This window comes from Dermacentor albipictus, chromosome 2 (assembly GCF_038994185.2).
Source record: "Dermacentor albipictus isolate Rhodes 1998 colony chromosome 2, USDA_Dalb.pri_finalv2, whole genome shotgun sequence".
Classification (NCBI taxonomy): Eukaryota; Metazoa; Arthropoda; class Arachnida; order Ixodida; family Ixodidae; genus Dermacentor; species Dermacentor albipictus.
Genome location: NC_091822.1, coordinates 25,999,832 through 26,023,250, shown reverse-complemented (window position 1 = coordinate 26,023,250; position 23,419 = coordinate 25,999,832). Strand labels below are relative to the sequence as shown.

Here is a 23,419-nt window from a genome sequence, read left to right as displayed (position 1 = left end):
AAGCGTTTTTGAGGCTTTAGAAGGAAGTATTTCAGGGCCGCTTTCACACATTTTAGGAGCATAGCAGCAACCACAGTACGAACGAGAGGAACATAGATAATAATTAGAAACCATTATTGCCTGCAATACTTCTGCGTAGATCCCTGCGTGGATAAATGCCAAAGTTCTGCGACCACCACCCGAGGCTTATGCTCTTTCAGTCGTTCTATGAGTCGCTCTATCATCATGACCGAAACGTTTTGAGGCACTGTAATTGCGACAGCCCACGTAACAGCAATAAACTTGAATCACGCACTTCGTTTTGCGGGTATGCGGCGTCCTTTTTAGATACTTGGCTTAGAAGCCGAGGCGAGCACAACGCAAGGTGTGGGTTCTAAGTGCCTTAATTAACTCTACCTTCATTAACGTCACCTTAATTTACACCAAAGGTCATGGATCTGACAAAAACGAAAGCTTGATTGTTCGACTCCCATCAAAGGTCGTGCTTTCCAGTCCCTTATTAACTCTAAATAAATGTGTCCTAAATAACTTCCCCTTAATTAATAGCAAAGGTCGTTGGTTAGACTCACTGAAAAGGTCGTGGATTCAAGTGCGACCATTTCTTGGGCAAGGGAACGAGTGCCGTAATTCTGCCCTAATTCACTTTACCATGACACACTCTGGCATAAATATCCTGGCCATAATTGACGTCATCAACTGCTTCGATTGGTTCACTTGACTTTCTGTACCATCGTGGTCATACAAACGCGAAATGTTTTCCACCTTATGAGCTATATAATGCTTCCCCATTAAAAACAACAAAAAGAGTTCACCAACGATTAAAATATTCCCTAATGCGAAATTTTAGCACAGCTCTATACGTGTTTTGATTTTGCGATTTATTAGCTGGCGGGGACAACGTGTCTCGTGCGGCACGCTGCAAACGGAGCGAAGTGTTGCAAAAGAAGTACAACAAGTAAAACTCAAGCACCATGACAGCGGCGGGTACAGTTGCCGATCCTCGAAAATTTTATTTGCGGGTAAAGCGCATTCGCTCTTATACATGACTCGCGGAAGGTACCAGAAAAATTCTTGGTGCCCGCGTGTCTTCCACAAATTATTATACAATTCGCGTCGGGCACAGAATGCGATTACGAAAAGCCTTGGTGACATCAGCTAACCGACAGAAAAATCGATAATATTGGGGAACTTCTCACACATGCAGGCGCGTCGTGGCTTGAGTGATAACGCTCAACACAGCTGATGAAAAGCAGTGACGAAAGAAAGATAAAGAAGTGAACTGACGAGGAGCGGCACTCTGGTGCCATCTCGTAGCGTTCATCGCAGAACACGCCATGCGTGGCGCCATCGTGAGAGCCACCAGGCGGCACTACGCTTTTCTCTTTCAGCCTTCACTGTTGTGGTCGTTCGCCAGGTTACACCGCTGCCGCCACCGCCGCTCGCCACAGGAACAGGCCATTAAGAGCGGCGCTCTACAAAAAACTATTGGAGATAAGGTAAAGCATAATAAAAACACAAGCGTATATAAATAAGAAAAAAATAAATAGGTGGGGTTGCAATATCCGTTTATTCAAAGTACTTCATTTATAGATAGTACAGCGGTTAGTAAATAAATATTTGTTGACGAGTTTCCTGAACGTCTTGTGCAGTAGGCGTTATTGCGGAATGGCACTTTGCTCTAGTATGCAATACACAAAGAATGCGCTTCGGTAGTCGTATTCTGCGGGTCAATAAATTTTAGAGGAAGGGTAGACAAATGGAACAAGAAAGAGGTCTGAGGCATCTACCGTACATTCTAAATATTTTGCGTTACTTCAAAAAGCTGCAATCATGTTCGGACGTAAAAGCACTTCTTTATAAAGCGCAGCTCTTAGACGCCCGTTCCTTCGTCGAGCTTCGACGTACCTCAACGTGACTGTGTAAACGATCACAGCGAAGGATGAGACAACGAACGCTGAGTGTAGTGGGATTAAGAAAGACAGCGAAGAGTGGTATGAGGAAAGTGGAGGAGCAGGCTATGGTCAAAGTGTGAAAGGAAAAACGTAGTGTCGCGCAAGACGGGCTGGGCGGCTGTGATGGCTGCGACGGCTACGAGATGTCTCCAGAGTAGCGTGTCGCCATCTGTTCACCTATGACGCTATCGAATGAGGTATGCGGCGAGCGCGTCCAGCGGCACCATATACTGAAACAAAGCGCTGCATCAGCGGAGGCCTGCGTGTGACTGCTGTTTCTAATAGCGTGCACGAATCACCCACGCGCTGCCTCTCACGATATCTCTATTAGCGAGGCAGTCGAGCCACACTTCGCTCCGTTCGCTATGCACCGCACGAGAACATTGTCCGCGCCAGCCACGGTTCTCACAGCTGTTTCGTCATTTTCAAGAACTGTGCATGGCTGTACGTGACGCCCTCTCGCACAATAAGTCCAACCTCACAAGGATTGGACATGACAACAAGACAGCACGTCAGCGGAGAACGGAGCGCAAGCCTGAGGGGAGGGGGGCAGGCAGGGAATTACCTGCTGCCAGATTGGCTGGTGCAGGAGACAGGAGGCATGCGCCACCTAGCGTTATCCACACCACGTGAGGTCCGCGCGTCATGAACATGCGCGTGGTTTACGTTGCCAAATACCAGGTGTGTGATGGTCTTGCTTGGGTGTATTATCAGTTATCATGATATTGATCGAAGCACGGTCCACTTACTATTTCGGAATTCATTTAATATTGTCGCCTATTCAATCGCAAATGAGTCTTCTGTAATCATGTTATGTGTGCATAAGATTGTCCGTGAATAATTTGATAGCATGAAGACAGCAAGGCAGAACGTGAGAGCTATCACTGACTTGAACAATTCCCTAGGACTCTTCTTTTTTTTTTCATTTTTCAATGCCAGATGAGGGCGCTGACAGCGTGTAGCATGCTTACGTGGACGTTGTAGAGGCCGACGCGCCTCTCCGCCATCAGACACTCCGGGTGTTCTGGCGTCTTGATGACAGGCTCCTTGCATAGCACCGCGTAATGCGTCCTTCCCGGTTGCATAGTGTAGTTTTCCCAGCGAGAAGGTCCCGACGATGGCGCCCCAAGCTGTGCTACTTCAGCCGTAAACGTCTCGGGCGCGACCTGCATTCCCGTTTAACGCACTACGTCACAGCTGGAAAACGTTTGCTCACTGCATCATGTAAAGTAGTTCAGAAAACGATGTGAAGAAACCATAGAAGATGACTGTCAGTGTAAGGAAATAAATAGTATTAACGAGTGAACGAACGCGGAGAGAGAAAGCTTGCAAATGAACAAACAAACGAAAGCTTTTGTCTTGTCGAGTCCGGCTATTAAGCATCGACCACCAACCATGAATACGACTGAAAAACCAAAAAAAAACACAGCTATTCATTTATAAAATGTAGTATAGCCGTGTCATTTGCGAACTTCATACTTAAATACGCGCTACTGCGAGCCATAAATGAATGCAGGTTCCAAGTGTTTTCATGGAGCGGCCTTGGCAGTTTGTTTATTTTTCCTAGAAGCATCTCTTGCCTAGTGATAATTTGCCAGAAAAAAACAGCAATAAAGCTTTGATAAAAAGCAAGTAATATCTAAAGAAATCAGCGGCTGACTTCTCTGGTAATTATGTTGCTCAACATGTTCAGATTTTTTTTCTTCAGTTAGGCCCGTATGAGGCTGATCAACGATTCCAATTCTGTCGTTCTGGGGGATATCATCGGTTCGTTACCACATCCCTCTGCATGCTGCTATTCAAATATTTAATTAATTTCTCTCCTTGTCTTATCAAAATACGGTGTGATTACTTCAGTTTCGCCAAAAGTGGTACACACGTTAGTGTGAGAGTACATGTGAGGATGCATACTATTTAAAATGAGGAAGCATAGAAACAGAAAAATGCCTCGCAAGCGCCTTACTGTGAGATTCCTGCATTGCAGGCAAAGTTGACCCGGCGTAAATCTGGGAAACGTCCGTATGTTTCTCATAGCGAATAAATCTTGGGTACTTTCCGATTAATGAATGATGTGTGTCGCACAATAAGAGAGTAGGACGAGTAACAACGTAGATAAGAGATAGCAGCCCACAGAAATGTATTGCTTAAAATGCGCGTTGATATACGCAAAGATGATGAGAAATTACGAGATTGGCAAAAATAATTACAACAGAACAAGTAACAACAATCCAATCACTAAAATAAGGGACCACAGTATCAGTCGCCTGTAGCGCGTGCTGACCTTCTTAAGAAACAGCAACGTCTTTTGCGAAACGATCACTGATGGGTCACGCATGCAAAAGCAGCTTTTCCGTCCTATGCAGGCTGCTCTGGCGATGATGCAACTGCGATAATCTCAGTGTCAAAAGGTGAGTCTGAAGTTAGTAGTAAAGTAAAGGAACGTTTAGAAAAGGAATGCGGTGTTAGGCGAAACGTCCGAATGTGCTCCATCGGCATGTTCCCAAGCAAGGCCCCTGTTTATTACACGTTTTCGAGTGCAGCTATTAAATCCCCGTTCCTAAGTTGAGCATTGGATTCCTTCGGCGCCGCCAGCATCCCTCGGCGTAATCGATCGAACGAGCACAGTGAAGGATGACAGGGTGATCGCGGAACGCCGCGTGGGATGAAAGACGGCAGCAACGAAGAGAGTGCGAGGGGGAAAGCGGCCGAGGAGTGAGCGGCGGAACGATGAGGTGGAAAGCGGCGGAGGAGGGTATGGCAAAGGTGTGAAAAGAAAGGCATAGTGTCGGGCAAAACGGGCCCTCAGGGGACGACCACAACGAGATAGCATCAGTGTAGCGCCATCGTCTCTTCACCGATGACGCCATCGACAAGGCATGCGGCGAGCGCGTCCACCCATACCATATAGGGAAAGAAAGCACTGCATCAGCGGAGGTCTCTCTGCGGCGGCGGCTGTGTATCGCCCCCACGGGTCACCCGCGCGCTCCTTCTCGTGTTCTCTTGATTAGCGAGGCAGTTGCGCCACACTTCTCTCCGTTTGCAGTTTGCTGCACGAGACCGATCGTACGCGCCAGCAACGCAACTCACAGCGTTCGCTTCCTAATACAAACCACGCACCAATATATTCATAAAAAAATATTGACACGCAAAATAAGAACATATAGAGCTGCGTTCAAGCTTCGTCTTAGGAAGTACCCCAATCACTGGTAAATTTTTTTACTTGGATTTTAAAAACTAAGATCATGAAGGATTCTACTTTTCTTTTTAAGCACAACAAAAGTGTTATGACGCCCGCTCCGTTTTGGAGAGTTTCTTTGTGAAGCCTGATATGTCTTGACTAATTAACGCTTGCAGATTTAGTGCCCCAAAGCACTAACTTTGCATATGAGCACTAAATTCCTATATAAGGCATTTTGTGTTGTAGGGCTTCGGATTATTTTATGTAGTGTGTGTCACATCTGATTTCGACCATGGTGGTCGAGAATTGAACCAGCAATACTGTGCTCACTAGAACAACTCCACTGTCACTGAGTGACCGCATGGGTCTCAAGCTAGCTTTCACAGCTGTCTGAATGTAACCGCTGTTGAAAATAGGACTACTGCATTATTCATGACCGATGTGTGGAGCTTTAATACCATAATTTCAGTTTTGCCTAGACAGAGTGCCGACAAAAGAGCCAGTGTTGCCACCACACAGCCGCAAGCGTACCGCTGCATGTATGGACTTGCCCTGCAGTTGCCAAACTCCAACCTTCTGCAGAACAGTCGTAACTCGTCCTCATGAATCGACCACAATACCAAAATAAAACAAACACCCTAATACCACTCACCTTAATTAGGCAAACAGATACCAAAGGTGACATGGTGACTTCGTGACATCAGCTTCATCATAGCTCACAACAACAGTGCTAGCCTTAACGGTATACAGTCTCAAAAAGATTACCAAAATATCACGCACTTAATGCGATGGATCATTGTCAAAAAAAAAAAACATGGACTTAGAGAAAAACAAGCAACACAGCTCGTGACCGCTTTCGTGCATAGCAGGCTTCTGTATACCGCCCTGTTCCTAACGCTGACACAAACATAAATTCCAATCTACAATCAACACCCCTCACAAGGCCGCCCTGGTTCTACTGATATACACCTCAAATAGTGCCTTTAATACATGGCCCTCTTTTACACTCTCGCCGGACTAACACAGCATCGAGACAGGCAAGAACACGCTTGGCTTGTACGAAGCAAGGATGCGGCATCGTGAAATGAGCAGGGATCATCCCTATCCGGCTGACACCAGTTTGTCAGAACCCTCAACTACCACGCCACATTCTATTTCCAAACATGCCAAAAGTATGACGCCGCACCTACGTAACGGTAGACGTCAAGCGTAAGAAAAACATCCTTGATGAAGGAGTCAAAGTGACATCGAAACTTTCGGTTAACATTTCGTTGGTGATCGTTTGGTTTGAACAATTTTAATATCCAATCGGCATCTCTACTGGCTACACGGCAATGTGACATGCACCACGTCGTTGAAATAGTCATTACCAAAAGGGCCTTCCTAGCACGGTGTAGCTACAAGTGATGACGGAGACGGAAAAGTAGACCATCGTGCGGGCGTACTACAGTCTACTGTTGTTCACTATCAGGCCGCATCCGGCGTAAAATGGCTTTCTGCGCATTCTTATGAGCTGCACGGGTTCCCGGCGACTCATCAGAGTGGTTCTGCAGTCGTGTAAAAACACGACATGCTAAAACCACCCTTTTTCCATCGCTACACGGGGGTAAACGGCCATATTTTACTGTCTCTACTTCGTAAATTGGGGCTGCTGAACTGCTCTCAGTTGCCGCATCACAGCAATGTTTGATGTGCGCTTTTGGTTGATGTATTGTTGTTATTTTGATTTGCATCATGAGAAGTAGAACGAGTGACGCTCTCGTGGATTTCCCAAATTCTATTGGAGACAAGCCAGTTCGATCTATAGAGGAGGTTGTTAAGACTATGGTTGAAATAACCGGGATATTTGCGGAAGCTTTGTCAGAAGTAAAAGCACAAATGAAGAGTGTCCACCGATCCAACCACAGGATAAAAGCAGAGCTCAAATCAGTTGCTGCCTCAATGGGCTTTATTAATAGTAACTTCGAAGAGTTAAAGGAAGAAATTGTTAACCTTCGACAAGAGCTTTCCGAGGTGCAGAAACAAAGCCTGATCTGTCAAAGAAAAAACAAGTGGCTGGAGAAAACTTAGAAAAACACGACGGCAACTGACTAAATTGAAACAATACAGTCAAAGAAAAAATCTTGAATGGAAATGTATCCCCTGCACTCATAATGAGGTTTTTGACGAACCTATGCAAGAGATGCCAACATTCCTGAATGTTGATCTTGCTAGCGGAGACATTGATGCCATTAATCCTGTGCGCACAAAGGCCGGTGGGCCAACGATTGTCATTGTCAGGTTTAATTCACGCCCAAAGTGCGACATGATCGTCCAAGCCGCAACAACAACAACAAAACATGACTAAAAACTGCAATGCTTTGCAAAAGCTTAGCCGGTGCACGTGAGCGAACATCTATGAACTGTATATAAGGCGCTACTCGCCAAGGCCATCCATTTGAAGCGATAGAAAAAGTAGAAATTCACCTGGGTATCGGATGGTAAAGAACGTATACGGAAGACAGATAACTCTAGGGTCATGAGTGTGACAACTGAATATTCAGCCCTTCTAGTGTGACCCAATATAGTTTTCCCAAGCACGAGGTAAGGGAAGTTGGGCGCAAATTCTCGATGCTGAGCTGTTTATTTCGTTTGGGGATCATGCTAATCTCCGAGTGCTTCCAGGCAGCCGGTAGTTTTCCTTTATCCCAGCATGCATTGAAGTACTGGAGCACGGCTGCGGTAGCCTGCTGCGGAAGGTTCCGAAGATGCTTGTTTATGATCCGATCTTTACCCGGGCCGGTGTTTCTGGTGAGCGTCGATAGTGCTGCAGAGAGTTCGGCATGCGTGAAGGGTTGGTCAAGGTTGGGGTTCGGTTTCCCACCGTAAACATGGTCATGTGCCGTCGTATTAACGGGTGAGTCGCCGCACAGCTTGTTCTCAATCTCTCGGAGGAGGTTCTCTTCCGATCCAGCGTGGTTGTGCACGAGCCTACAGAGGTTCTGTCTCTGCTGCGTCTTCGTAGGGCCGTTGTCGAGAAGGACGCGCAGGAGATGCCACGTCCTCTTTGTGCTCAAGGTTCCCTGGAGTTTGTCGCAAAACGCGTGCCAGTTCTGTCTTCCTAATCTTTCCGCGTATGCTTGTGCTTGCTCGGTGAGGAGGGCAATTCGCTTCTTTAATTTCTTGTTTAACTTCTGTCTCTTCCACCTCTTCAGGAGAGCTCTTCTGGCTTCCCAGAGGTAGAAGAGGTACGTGTCGACGGCTGGCACTACTTCATTCAGCTGTATTGCTTTCGTGTGGCGTTCTGCCGTGTCAAGGACTTTCTTCAGCCAGTCATTTATGTTCTCGATGGTGGCCTCGACATTTACCACGTCTCTGAATGACTTCCACTACGTTAGCCGGGCCGTTGCAAGCCTAGCGGACTTGTGAGTGTGAGCCACGGTTAGTTGGAGGATGTGGTAATCACTGCCCAGGGTTTCTTGGAGTCGACTCCATTCTGCCGAGGGCACCTTTAGCGTGAAGGTTAGATCCGGGTTAATGTCTCTGGAGACACTATTACCTATCCTCGTTGTTTGGGGTGGGTCATTCCACAGGGTGAGACTGTGCTGTTGTACAGTGTCGTGCACTCGGACTCCTTTCTTCGTAGTGGTCTGGTATCCCCAGGGCATGTGTGGAGCGTTGAAGTCCCCTACTATAACGACTTGATGACCATCGGTGCGCTTCTTAATTGAGGAGGTCAATTCGCTTCTTTAATTTCTTGTTTAACTTCTGTCTCTTCCACCTCTTCAGGAGAGCTCTTCTGGCTTCCCAGAGGTAGAAGAGGTACGTGTCGACGGCTGGCACTACTTCATTCAGCTGTATTCCTTTCGTGTGGCGTTCTGCCGTGTCAAAGACTTTCTTCAGCCAGTCATTTATGTTCTCGATGGTGGCCTCGACATTTAGCACGTCTCTGAATGACTTCCACTACGTTAGCCGGGCCGTTCCAAGCCTAGCGGGCTTGTGAGTGTAAGCCACGGTTAGTTGGAGGATGTGGTAATCGCTGCCCAGGGTTTCTTGGAGTCGACTCCATTCTGCCGAGGACACCCTTAGCGTGAAGGTTAGATCCGGGCTAATGTCTCTGGAGACACTATTACCTATCCTCGCTGTTTGGGGTGGGTCATTCCACAGGGTGAGTCTGTGGTGTTGTACAGTGTCGTGCACTCGGACTCCTTTCTTCGTAGTGGTCTGGTATCCCCAGGGCCTGTGTGGGGCGTTGAAGTCCCCTACTATAACGACTTGATGACCATCGGTGCGCTTCTTAATTTCTCGGACAAGGTGGTCGAAGTCTGAAAGGGAGTCTCTGCGAGGGATGTACACACTGAATACGAAAACGCTCTTGAGCGATTTCCTCTCCAGTATGATTTCGATTAGGGTGTGTTCGATCGGTGTATTGACGCGTTCCAATTCCTGTGCAGTGAGATTCTTCTTGCTGAGAATTGCCGTGCGTTTCGTTTGTACGTGGGCGTTGTACCCTTGTAGCCGGACGTTCTGAGTATTTGTTTCTTGCAGCGCTATGAGGTCGGGTGCGTCTTGTTTGGCAAATTCTTGTAAGGTAGCATGCCGTGGTCGATAAGAACGACAGTTACATTGCCATATGCGGAGAGTCGAGAGCGCATCTGTAGTCCTGTGATTAGGGACCGCCATCTTCGTTTGTTTCTGTTCCCTGCCGGTGCTCGCGGGTAGGTGAAACTGAACGAGAGGCACTTCGGTCGTTTGTTCGCGGCCGCTTTTGTCGGGCTGAATGTAATTTAGTGACGTGTTGAGCTGCTGTTTTGTTACCTACGTCTTGATGTTGGCTATGAAATTGTTTTGTTGCACTGCAAGTCCATCCAACTTGGCGTCTAGCGTGGTGACCTTATTGGCTATACTTGCGGCGAAATTCTTTATTGCTGCCTGGACGATTTTCTCAATTGTGTCGTGGGTACTTTTCCTGAGAGTTTCTTGGAGGATTTGGAATCTTGCGCCAACTATGGATTGAACATCTGCGTCGGGAAGTGAGGGTCGCGGCTGTGCAATGTTCTCTTGGACTTGCGTACATCTCTGTTGCAGTTTATCAATGATATCATTTTGCTCCGCGCACTTTTGTAGCAGCCTGTTGATGCTGTCTGGCTGTATCTGTTCACATTGGATTAGCTTGTCGATGAGGGCCTGTTGGCATTGTAGTTGCCTGTTTTGATTGTGCAACGTGTTTTGTTGAATTTGCACCTTATTTTCGATAGCCTTAAGAGCTGCAGTTTCGGCCGACAAGAATTTGGAGCTGCTCGTGGTTCTCGATCCACTCGATCCGCTTACCACATCCGTGTAGCTCATGCGTTTGGGTGAGTGCGAGCGTGAGCGTGATTGGGAAGGCGATCGGCGTACACATCTAGATCTACTTCGTTTGAGGGTGCTGCCATCACTGCCCCTCAAGCTGGTGGTTGAGCTTTCTAATTGCGGGAATTGTTCGCCGCCTGAGCTCCAGCGAATGTCTCTCACTTTGGACCTGTCGATGCGTTGCTGTCGTATGTTGAATGGCGGCGGGTTGGGTTTCAGTCTTTTCTTGCAATCTTTGCTTGCGGTTTCGTGCTCTTCTCCACATAACTTGCATGCAGGTTTGCACTCGTGGTCGGATAGTTGATCGGTTTTGCCACTTTAGAGCAGAAGGCTCGCAATGGTCTTGGGCAGACATCCTGGCGGTGTCCCGTGTTTCCACAGGTTCTGCAGTATTGCACTGACTTGCGGTAGGGTCGGCATCGAAAGTCGAGACTCTGGAAGCGGACGTAATAAGGTACGTGTGGTCCTTGGAAAAATATCACGGCCGCGGACGATTGCCCGAGCATGCGAGCGTGGAGGACTGTGTACCTCGCTGGTGCGCGAAGACTTGCCTTGAGTTCTTCTTCACTCGTGCCGGGCAAGAGCCCGCTTATTACGCCTCCGGATAAATCATCCGGGGTTCTCGTGTTGCCTTTTACAGTGAAGAAAGTGCCGCCAAGTTGTATTCTGCTGATATTTTCGAGTTTCTTCGCGTCTTCCCAGTCGGCCGTGCTTGAATATTCAGGTTCTCAATTCTCTGCACTTGAACACACATTTTTGCGCCGATGTCTTGCTGCGAAAAACCGCTGGCTCTTCCTAGGGCATGCATCATGGCGACATTGTTCCACTTTGTAAGCTCGAGGCCTGGTTGTGGGCGGAATACGACCTTGTAGTCGTCGACTGGTAGAGGCGGCATTCGGGGCTTTCGCTGTTGCGGTGGTAGTGGCTTTCCATTCGTTTGTTGCTTGGCTGGGTTGCTTTCTTGTGTAGTTTGATTGCGTCCTTCTTGCCTTTCCTGCCCCTAGTAATCCGGATGCTCTCGCGTTCAATAGTTCTTCCGCTGCTTGCGTCATAATTCCAGGCACTGTCTGTGTTTTTTACTTCAGACGGGTCGATCTGCATTGTGTTTGTATCTTCCAGTTGTTCTCTTGGTATGTTGACTGATTCTATTGCTGCTTCGCTCATCTCAAGAGCGCGTCGCTGCGTGGGCAGGCGCCCGTGCTATGCTCGCAGATACGCTCGAGCGGCGCGAGCACGCGCCACGGGGTTGCAGCCGCTCGTTCGGCGTTGGGCTTAGCTAGGCGGCTGTGCGGTCGTTGGAGAAATCAGTAAATATGACACTCACTTGATGGTAGCTGTGATGGTAGATGGTGATGGTAGATGTGGACATGCTCGGCAAAGTGCGCTGCAGTGACCACAGGATGGTAAGAACCCGAATTAGCCTCGACCTGAGGAGGGAACGGACTAAACTGGTACATGAGGAGCCGATCAATGAGTTAGCGGTAAGAGGGAAAATAGAGGAATTCTAGATCAAGCTACAGAACAGGTATTCCGCTTTAACTCAGGAAGAGGACCTTAGTGCTGAAGCAATGAACGACAATCTTGTGGGCATCATTAAGGAGTGTGCAATGGAAGTCGGTGGTAACTACGTTAAGCAGGATACCAGTAAACTATCGCAGGAGACGAAAGATCTGATCAAGAAACGCCAATGTATGAAAGCCTCCAACCCTACAGCTAGAATAGAACTGGCAGAACTTTCGAAGTTAATCAACAAGCGTAAGACAGCTGACATAAGGAAGTATAATATGGATAGAATTGAACATGCTCTCAGGAACGGAGGAAGCCTAAAAACGGTGAAGAAGAAACTCGGAATTGGCAAGAATCAGATGTATGCGTTAAGAGACAAAGCCGGCAATATCTATACTAATATGGATGAAATAGTTCAAGTGGCTGAGGTGTTCTATAGAGATTTATACAGTACCAGTGGCACCCACGACAATAATGGAAGAGAAAACAGTCTTTGGGAATTCGAAATCCCACAGGTAAAGCCGGAAGAAATAAAGAAAGCCTTGGGAGATATGCAAAGGGGGAAGGCAGCTGGGGAGGATCTGGTAACAGCAGATTTGTTGAAAGATGGTGGGCAGATTGTTCTAGAGAAACTGGCCACCCTGTATAGGCAATGCCTCATGACCTCAAGCCTACCGGAATCTTGGAAGAACGCTAACATAATCCTAATCCATAAGAAAGGGGACGCCACAGAGTTGAAAAATTATAGACCGATCAGCTTACTGTCCGTTGCCTACAAAGTATTTACTAAGGTAATCGCAAATAGAATCAGGAACACCTTAGACTTCTGTCAAACAAAGGATCAGGCAGGATTCCGTAAAGGCTACTCAACAATAGACCATATTCACACTAGCAATCAGGTGATAGAAAAATGTGAGGATTATAACCAACCTTTATATATAGCTTTCATTGATTACGAGAAAGCGTTTGATTCAGTCGAAACCCCAGCAGTCATGGAGGCATTGCGAAATCATGGCGTAGATAAGCCGTATGTAAAAATACTGAAAGATATTGACACGTGTACTTGTCTCTATCGGGCGACCACGTTTAGCCGCCTAACAAATGTTATCGCACAGCGCGGGACGCGCTTGCATGTATCCGAACTTTCTGGAAAGTTATCGATGCTTCTATCCGCTGTCTGTTGTCGCGGAACCTTGTGTTATCTGATCTCATCGCTTGACGCGAATGGTGTAGAACTTTGTAGAAGGCATGCGGGTCCCAACGTTTAGTCTAGAACATTCGATGACTGCTGTATAAAAGCCGACGCGCTTGACCCGCAGATCAGATTTTCGACGATCGCCGACTGTGTTCGCCGCTTTCGTTGTGCTATAAGTGTAGCCTGTTTTGTGGGCACAGGTTCGCCCAATAAAAGCTAGTTTTGTATTCCACCATACTGCTTCTTTCTTCGCCGTCACTACCACGTGACATCTGGTGGAGGTGCTTTTGGTCCATGTACCGCACGCCCCCGACAAGCCGTGATCCAAGCCCGGACCGTAAAGAGAGCACCAACGTAGTCACGGACCATCGAGTAAGCCGTCGTCTCCAACAGCTGCCCCCGGAGCACGGACTTCTGCCTGAGAAGACCAAGATTGTGGCCAAGACAACCACAATGGCTGCCCCAGTCTCACCCATCGTACTTCAACGACCCAGAGAGCCCCCTACCTTCCGTGGAGCTACGTCGGAGGATCCTGAAACCTGGCTCGAAACCTTCGAAAGGATCTCGACCTTCAATAGCTGGACCTCTGAAGATAAGCTACGACACGTGTACTTCTCCTTGGAAGATGCCGCGAGGACGTGGTTTGAGAACCGGGAGTCCACCCTAGCAACATGGGACCTGTTCCGCAATAACTTCCTGAGGACGTTCACGAGCGTTGTCCGAAAAGAAAGGGCCGAAGTTCTGCTGGAAACCCGAGGCCAACTACCTAATGAGACCATCGCTATCTTTACAGAAGAGATGACCCGTCTTTTCCGGCACGCCGACCCGGAAATGTCCGAAGAGAAAAAAGTGCGTTTCCTGATGCGAGGCGTAAAGCAAGAACTTTTCGCCGGACTAATCCGAAACCCACCGAAGACCGTAGCCGAGTTCGTGACAGAGGCTACGACGATTGAGAAAACGTTAGAAATGCGTACTAGGCAATATAACCGCCAAGTGCTCACGCCTCAGTGCGCCGTCCAAGCGCTGGGCTCCGTTGATCTCCAAGAGACCATGGGGGCCATTGTGCGCGAAGAACTCCGCAAGGTCTTGAATTCGTCGCAGCCTCAAGTAGCCTCGATTGCTGACATCGTGAAAGATGAGGTTCAGCGATCACTGGGAGCTCCTGAGGTGCAACCTGAATTACCGCAGCCCCAGCCAGAAGCGATGACCTACGCCGCCGTCGCACGCCGTCAAGGTCCCCCGCCGCGACCGCGCCAGGGCCCTGTCACGCCGCAGTTCCGTCGTCCGCCGCCGCCGCCACCGCCAGCACGACCACCCGTCGCCCAGCGCACCTACGCGAGGAAGACGAACATTTGGCGCACCCCCGACCACCGCCCGCTCTGCTACCACTGCGGCGAAGCCGGCCACGTCTACCGACGATGCCCATACCGGGAGATGGGACTGCGAGGTTTCGCCGTGAACGCTCCGCGCCCGCAGCAAGGTGAACGCCCTCGCGATATCGCCGACTACCTCGCCGCCACTCAGTGGAACCCTCGACGACCATCCCGTTCGCCGTCACCAGGCCGCTACCTTTCACCGCAGCGCCGACCATACAGCGGCCCAGCTCGGGGCCGCTCTGCGAGCCCATACCCGGAAAACTAAAAGCAGCAACCGATGGAGGTGCGGTTGCTGTTCGTCGAACTGACGAAGATCCTCCGCCGCCGTCGAAGACGCCGAAGAAACTACCTCGACGACATAACGACACGCCGCCGTCCCGACGAAGTCTGGAAGTAAAGAATACGACGACGAAAGACAAGCTGATGACGCGACGTTCCAGCTTCAGTTTTACACGACGCAGCCGTGATCCGACGCCAAGACCCAACTGCAACGCCAGACAAAGAACCACCGACCTCGACGTGCTTCTCGACGGCCATGCAGTTACCGCCTTAGTGGACACAGGGGCCGATTACTCCGTAATGAGTGGACACATCGCCGCCCATTTGAAGAAAGTTAAAACTGCATGGGAAGGCCCTCAAATTCGGACCGCTGGAGGACACCTGATTACGCCGACTGGAATCTGCACAGCAAGAATTACCGTTCATGACCGGACTTACCCTGCCACCTTCGTTATCCTCCAACAGTGTTCACGCGACGTCATTCTCGGCATGGACTTCCTAAACCAACATGGCGCAGTCATCGACTTGAAGTCGAAGTCGATAACCCTGTCTGAAGATCAAGCGATACCGCCGGAGAGCCCTCGTAGTCACCACGCCTTGAGTGTGCTCGAAGATCAAGTGAGCATCCCGCCTCGCTCCAGCATTTTTATTTCGGTCGGCACTGAAATACCCGCTGACGTAGAAGGTGTCATCGAAGGCGACCAACGTCTACTGCTAGACCGTGAAATTTGCGTCGCAAGAGGGATCGCTCGACTCCACGGAGGGAAAACGGAAGTGATGCTAACCAACTTCAGCCAAGAGTTCAAGCACATCAGCAAGGGCATGACAATCGCGTACATCGAGGAAATTGTGGAAACGAACAATGCCTTAATCCTCAGAGATTCTGCCGCTTCTACCCCGCCGACCATTGTCCCCAAACCAGATTTCGACGTAAATCCAAGTCTCCCCATAAGCAAGCAGCAAGAGCTCAGAAATCTACTCCGACGATACAAGGACTGCTTTTCGACTTCATCAAAGATTCGACAAACACCAGTTGCAAAGCATCGCATAATAACCGAAGAGTGCGCTCAACCACTCCGCCAGAGCCCTTACCGTGTTTCGACGCGAGAACGTGAAGCTATTAGGCAACAAGTCGACGAAATGCTCCGCGACGACATCATCCAGCCTTCGAAAAGCCCGTGGGCATCCCCTGTGGTCCTGGTAAAGAAAAAGGACGGAACCCTGCGTTTCTGCGTCGATTACCGTCGTCTGAACAAGATCACGAAGAAGGACGTATACCCCCTCCCACGAATAGACGACGCATTGGATCGGCTCTGCAACGCTAAATACTTCTCGTCGATGGATCTCAAGTCTGGCTACTGGCAAATAGAAGTCGACGAAAGAGATCGCGAAAAGACCGCTTTCATCACCCCAGACGGCCTCTACGAGTTCAAGGTTATGCCATTCGGACTGTGCTCGGCGCCTGCAACGTTCCAGCGCGTCATGGACACGGTTTTAGCAGGATTGAAGTGGCAGACCTGTCTCGTTTACTTGGATGACGTCGTCGTCTTCGCCGGAAATTTTGACGATCACCTTAGGCGGCTTGCAACAGTACTAGAGGCCATCAAATCATCAGGGCTAACTCTCAAGCCAGAAAAGTGCCGCTTCGCTTACGACGAGCTTCTGTTCCTAGGCCACGTCATCAGCAAATCCGGAGTACGCCCCGACCCGCAGAAAACAGCTGCCATCGCAAAGTTCCCGCAGCCCATTGACAAGAAGGCAGTGCGTAGATTCCTTGGCATGTGTGCCTACTACAGGCGCTTTGTCAAGGACTTTTCACGCATCGCTGAGCCGCTAACGCATCTAACCAAATCTGATATCAAGTTCAAATGGCAAACGGCGCAGGCCGACGCATTTCAAGAACTGAAATGACGCATGCAGTCACCGCCGGTACTCGCACATTTCGACGAAGACGCCGATAGCGAAATCCACACTGACGCCAGTAGCCTAGGCCTCGGTGCCGTCCTAGTCCAGAAGAAAGACGGGCATGAACGGGTGATATCTTATGCTAGCCGGTCGCTGTCAAAAGCGGAAGGCAATTATTCTACGACTGAAAAGGAATGCCTCGCCATCATTTGGGCTACAGCAAAATTCCGCCCATACCTATATGGCAGGCCATTCAAAGTCGTCAGCGACCGTCACGCGTTGTGTTGGCTAGCTAACTTAAAGGACCCTTCAGGACGGCTGGCGAGGTGGAGCCTCAGACTGCAAGAATATGACGTCACGGTGATCTACAAGTCCGGACGAAAACACTCCGACGCCGACTGCTTATCGCGCGCCCCCATCGATCCCCCGCCGCAAGACGACGAGGACGACGATGCCTTCCTTGGAATAATAAGCGCGGAAGATTTCGCCGAACAACAACGAGCGGACCCGGAACTTAAAGGCCTCGTCGATTATTTGGAAGGGCACACCGACGTTGTCCCCAGGGCATTTAAGCGCGGATTATCTTCCTTCACGCTTCAAGACAGTCTACTCGTGAAGAAGAACTTCTCGCCAGTCCGCGCCAGCTACCTTCTTGTTGTACCGTCAGCGCTGCGTCCAGAAATATTGCACGCCCTACACGACGATCCAACCGCTGGGCACCTCGGATTCTCCCGGACGCTGTCGAGAATACAGGAAAGGTATTACTGGCCGCGTCTGACCGCCGACGTCGCCCGTTACGTCAAGACATGCCGAGACTGCCAACGACGCAAGACACCGCCGACAAGGCCAGCAGGATTACTACAGCCGATCGAACCTCCTCGCCGACCATTCCAGCAGATTGGGATGGATTTGTTGGGGCCGTTTCCGATATCAACATCCGGGAATAAGTGGATCGTCGTGGCGACGGACTACCTCACCCGCTTCGCTGAAACAAAAGCACTGCCGAAAGGTAGCGCAGCCGAAGTGGCGAAATTCTTTGTCGAAAACATCCTGCTGCGACATGGCGCCCCAGAAGTCCTCATCACCGACCGAGGAACAGCCTTTACAGCGGAGCTCACCCAAGCCATTCTGAAATACAGTCAGACAAGGCACAGGAGGACAACGGCTTACCACCCGCAGACGAATGGTCTTACGGAGCGGCTGAATAAGACCCTCGCCGACATGCTAGCGATGTACGTCGACGTCGAACACAAGACCTGGGATGCCGTCCTGCCGTACGTAACATTCGCTTATAACACGGCGGTGCAAGAAACAACACAGATCACGCCGTTCAAGTTGGTTTATGGCAGGAACCCGACGACGACGCTTGACGCCATGCTGCCGCACGTAACTGACGAAGAGAATGTTGACGTCGCTAGCTATCTCCAGCGCGCCGAAGAAGCCCGACAACTCGCCCGCCTACGGATCAAAAACCAGCAGCGTACGGACAGCCGACACTACAACCTCCGACGACGCTTCGTCGAGTACCAGCCCGGCGACCGTGTTTGGGTATGGACCCCGATACGCCGACGAGGACTGAGTGAGAAACTATTGCGCCGCTATTTCGGACCTTACAAGGTCATTCGACGTGTTGGCGCACTGGACTATGAGGTTGTGCCAGACGGCATCTCGCATTCACAGCGGCGCCGCGCACGACCTGAAGTGGTCCACGTGGTGCGTCTTAAACCGTTTTACGGACGCTAACGAACTTCCCTTATTTTGTTGTTTTCATTGCTACGAGTGCTTATTTGTTACTTTCGTTTGTTTGCAGCATCGGGTCGATGCTTTTTAAGAGGGGGGTAATGACACGTGTACTTGTCTCTATCGGGCGACCACGTTTAGCCGCCTAACAAATGTTATCGCACAGCGCGGGACGCGCTTGCATGTATCCGAACTTTCTGGAAAGTTATCGATGCTTCTATCCGCTGTCTGTTGTCGCGGAACCTTGTGTTATCTGATCTCATCGCTTGACGCGAATGGTGTAGAACTTTGTAGAAGGCATGCGGGTCCCAACGTTTAGTCTAGAACATTCGATGACTGCTGTATAAAAGCCGACGCGCTTGACCCGCAGATCAGATTTTCGACGATCGCCGACTGTGTTCGCCGCTTTCGTTGTGCTATAAGTGTAGCCTGTTTTGTGGGCACAGGTTCGCCCAATAAAAGCTAGTTTTGTATTCCACCATACTGCTTCTTTCTTCGCCGTCACTACCACGTGACAATATCTATAGCGGCTCCACAGCCACCATAGTCCTACATAAAGAAAGCAACAAATCCCAATAATGAAAGGCGTCAGGCAGGGAGATACGATCTCTCCAATGCTATTCACAGCATGTTTACAGGAGGTATTCAGAGACCTAGATTGAGAAGAACTGGGGATAACAGTTAATGGAGAATACCTCAGTAACTTGCGATTCACTGATGATATTGCCTTGCTTAATAAATCAGGGGACCAATTGCAGTGCATGCTCCCTAACCTGGAGAGGCAAAGCAGAAGGGTGGGTCTAAAAATTATTCTGCAGAAAACTAAAGTAATGTTTAACAGTCTCGGAAGAGAACGCCAGCTTACGATATATAGCGAGGCACTGGAAGCGGTGAGGGAATACATCTACTTAGCACAGGTAGTGACCGCAGATCCGGATCATGAGACGGAAATAACCAGAAGAATAAGAATGGCCTAGGGTGCGTTTGGCAGGCATTCTCAGATCATGAACAGCAGGTTGTCATTATCCCTCAAGAGAAAAGTTTATAACAGCTGTGTCTTATCAGTACTCACTTACGGGGCAGAAACCTGTAGGCTTAAGAAGAGGGTTCTACTTGAATTGAGGACGACGCAATGAGCTATGGAAAGAAGAACGATGGAGGTAACGTTAAGGGATAAGAACAGAGCACAGTGCGTGAGGGAACAAGCACGACTTAATGACATCTTAGTTGAAGTCGAGAAAAAGAAATGGACATGGGCAGGACATGTAATCAGGAGGGACGATAACTGATGGTCATTAAGGGTTACAGACTAGATTGCAAGGGAAGGGAAGCGTATCAGGGGGCGGCAGAAAGTTAGGTTGGCGGATGAGATTAAGAAGTTTGCAGGGACAACATGGCCACAATTAGTACATGACCGGGGTAGTTGGAGAAGTATGGGAGAGGCCTTTGCCCTGCAGTGGGCGTAACCAGGCTGATGATGATGATGATGATGATGGTAGCGAGTGTCTGCCGATTTCTCTCGTCTTGCCGGTTATGCAGTTGGCAAAATTAAGTTGGTCGCTGGCCTTGATCCTGGTTGACATGCACGAGAAGCGGGAGCCCATGTGAAGCGCGTCGGCTCTCCACGGGCCCCTAGCGGCTAAGCAGTGATAACCAGAACGAGAAGAAATTTTATTATTGAATGGTCCGGCAGTTTTGTTGTGGTGGCCTCGGGTGACGGCTCGAAGTCCTTGGACTCGGGTGGCACCTTCGGCTTACCGGACAGCCCAGAGCTGGTCTGCCAACTCTGAAATTTTGAGAGCCGCCTTCCAGAGGCGGCGACGCCGTTGGAGAAGGTCCTCGGCGGCCCCTTCAGCCGGGGTGGCGCTGGGAAGAAGCGAGCTCGAGGCTTCCCATACTGTGGCAACGGCAGTGATTACGGACGCGTCGCGAATGGAGGTGGTCTCATTACCGTGGTTGCCGGCACACTCCCAGAGCATGTGTCGCAGCGTTTCTCTCTGTCCGCAAGCTTTACAGGCATCTGTTGGATATAAGCCCGGGTAGCAGTAACGTAGGACGGCGGGGCTAGGGTAGGTCTGTGTCTGGAGCAACGGTAAAGTTACGCCTTCATTCCTGTTTAACTTATCGTGTGGTGGCGGGAATGTGCGTCTTTGTAGTCTGTAGTGCTGGGTGAGGCCTCTGAACGTGGTCACGCGATCGCCCCACGCGCATTGTGATTCTTGTTGCTGCATTTCTGTTGTAGTGTCCTCATCCGGCTGATCCGATGCCCTGCTCTCGGTGTCAGGGGCGGCGGTCACATAATCTGTGGCGGCTCGGCATGTGAGACCTCAAGCCATGGCGTGGACCGCCTCGTTGCCCGCGAACGGGACATCGGTGTGTGCCGGGGTCCAGAGGAGGAAGACCGTAGAATTTTGGGGTGGCGAGGGCGATGACGAGTCGCCGTCGTCGCAAATTTGGAGTATGCAGACCACTTCCCGCAAGACGCGACTGCGTGCGAAGCCGCGAATTGCCGCCTGCGAGTCACTGACCACGATCGCAGCGCTCGGCACTGCGGCCAGTGCTAGGGCTATTGCGGCGTCTTCGGCCGCCTTCGTGTGTCCCGTGGTCACCGTGGCACTCGCGAGGCACTCACCCGTGCGGTCTACAACCGCGATCGCGTGTTCGCTTCTCTCTCCTCCATATCGTGCAGCGTCTACGTACACCGCCACGTTGCTATTGGCAAATTTCTTCTGAAGGTCTCTTGCTCGTTTGTTGCGTCTCGTGGCGTGGTGCGTCGGGTGTATGTATTTGGGAAGCGGCGGAATGATCAGGCGGTCGCGGACCGAGGCCGGAACCGCCATCTTTTCTCCATGCTGAGTGTGGTATGAGATGCCGAGTTACTAGAGGATGCATCGACCTGTCGTTGAATTAGATAATCGTTGTTAGTGCGCAATGTCGAGCGCCTCAATGAACTTCTCAAGTGAGTTGTGAAGTCAGAGCTCTAGAAACTTGTCCGTGCTCCCGTTGAGTGGAACGCCCACCACCCTCTTGAAAGCCTTTCGTATCATGCATTCAACCTTGTTTTTGTTTTTTTCGCACCCCATTCATTTCAGGTAGGGGACAAGATACGCCATGCGGCTTATCGCGTACGCCCGTACGAGACGAATCGCGCAGTCTTCACGCATACCATTGCGTCTGTTCGTGATGCGACGCAAGAGTGGGATTGTGTCATCTACCAAACGACGAATTCTTCGCACCGTCTCTCCGTTATGGCCATTTGCCTGCAAATGTAAGCCAGGATTCTAATTTTGTCTACGTGTGGCACGGGAGTACCATCTGCCAATATAATTCGTATTTTGGAGTATTCCCCTTCTTCGTCGCGCAGGGTTTTACTACCTCTCCTTGTGGGTTTGTACATTAAGAGTTTGGATTTGGTAGCCGAGCACTCGAGGCCCGTTCTATGCAAGTAAATCTGGACCATATCTAGTCTTGCCTGTAGCATTCGCTCGACGTGACCGTCACATCCTCCACCGGGAACATAAGAGGGTGATGTCATCGGCATATAGACTGTGATGTAATCCTTCTACTCCTGTTAATTTCTAGGGTAGACTGAGTAGAACTAAATTAAAGGATAAGGGTGATATGACGGATCCTTGCGGCGTGCCGGACGGGCCCGTCTCGAATTCCGGCGATCCCTCGTCGCCAACGACGATGCATGCGCGCCCGCACGCAAGGAAATCTTTAACGTAATTATACGTTCTTTGGCCTAGTCCTAATGTTCTGATTGTTTTTTAACATTGCTTCGTGTTTAACGTTGTCAAAGGCTTTTTTAATATCTAGGCCGAGAGTTGCCTTAGTGAAGCTAGTAGTGTCCTCTACGATATGGAGTTTAAGCTGAAGCAATACGTTCTGTGCGGAGAGGCTGCGGCGGAATTCCAGCATGGTGTGCGCGAATGCGTCACGGTCTTCGAGAAAGTCGGTCACGCGGGTGAGAACGGTGTGTTCTATGACTTTGCCGAAGCAAGACGTAAGAAAAATCGGTCTTACATTACCGAGCATAACTTGCTTGCCGGGTTTCGGAATCATAATAACGCGGGCCTGTTTCCACGCTTCGGGAAGGGAGCGCCCTCGCCAGCACTCATTGACGTAGGTCGCGAGGCGGGAGATTGACTCGTCGTCTAGGTTACGGAGAGTCTTGTTGGTAACCCGGTCCGGGCCGGGCGCCGATCGGGTGTTTAGTTCGAACAGGACTATCCGAATTTCTGCTTCGCTAAATCCCGCGTACAGTTTCTCGTTTGCGGCGCCGTCGTATTCGGCAGGTTGGAGGCTTTCGGCCTTCTTAATCTAACACACACATATTGCGTCGAGGAAGTTATCGCCTTTGTAATCTTTTACTAGCCTACGAGTGTTGTGACCTTGAGCGGCGCGAGTCTCCTCCGGATCTAATAGGTGTCGAAAGAGGCGCCAAGCGCTCACCCCGGTCATCTGCCTTTCGAGGCCGTTGCACGTGTCTTCCCACTGTGCCCTGGATACCTGGAGTGCGTGTTCTTCGATGTCTCTATCTAATTGCGCTATGCGTTTGCGCAACGCCAGCAAATCTCAAAGACATTATACTTTGACATTTCCATCTCTTTAGGAGCGCTCGCTTTGCTTCCCACATGTGTAGCATCCTGCTGTAAATTATTTCGAGGTTCGCCCCTGGCGGAACTTCGCTCGCTGCCCACCTCTACGTCCCTTCTGAGCGTCTTGGTCCACTCGTCTATATACGTAATCGTTTCGTCGCCTCGCCCCGCTTCTCTTCGTTTCTTGCGAAGCGTGTCCCGCTTCACAAGTATGTGTTTACGGCCTTTACTTACAGGGTTAGTCCGACGACCGCTCGGGCTCGTACCTATCGTCATCTCGATCAGCATGTGGTCATTCCCTAAATCCTTCTGCGTATTTTGCCAGTGTGCTGTAGTTACATTCGAAACGAACGCGA

The 23,419-nt window shown here is 50.0% G+C and overlaps 1 protein-coding gene across 1 annotated transcript in view; it reads right to left on the bottom strand.

The window, feature by feature from the left end:
* LOC135897910 (chitotriosidase-1-like) overlaps positions 1-23,419 on the bottom strand; it is a 215,916-nt gene that overhangs the window by 18,466 nt on the left and 174,031 nt on the right. The window contains exon 10 of the mRNA XM_065426602.1: positions 2,924-3,118. Coding sequence (XP_065282674.1) covers positions 2,924-3,118 — 195 coding nt within the window. The remainder of the gene's footprint in view (positions 1-2,923; positions 3,119-23,419) is intronic.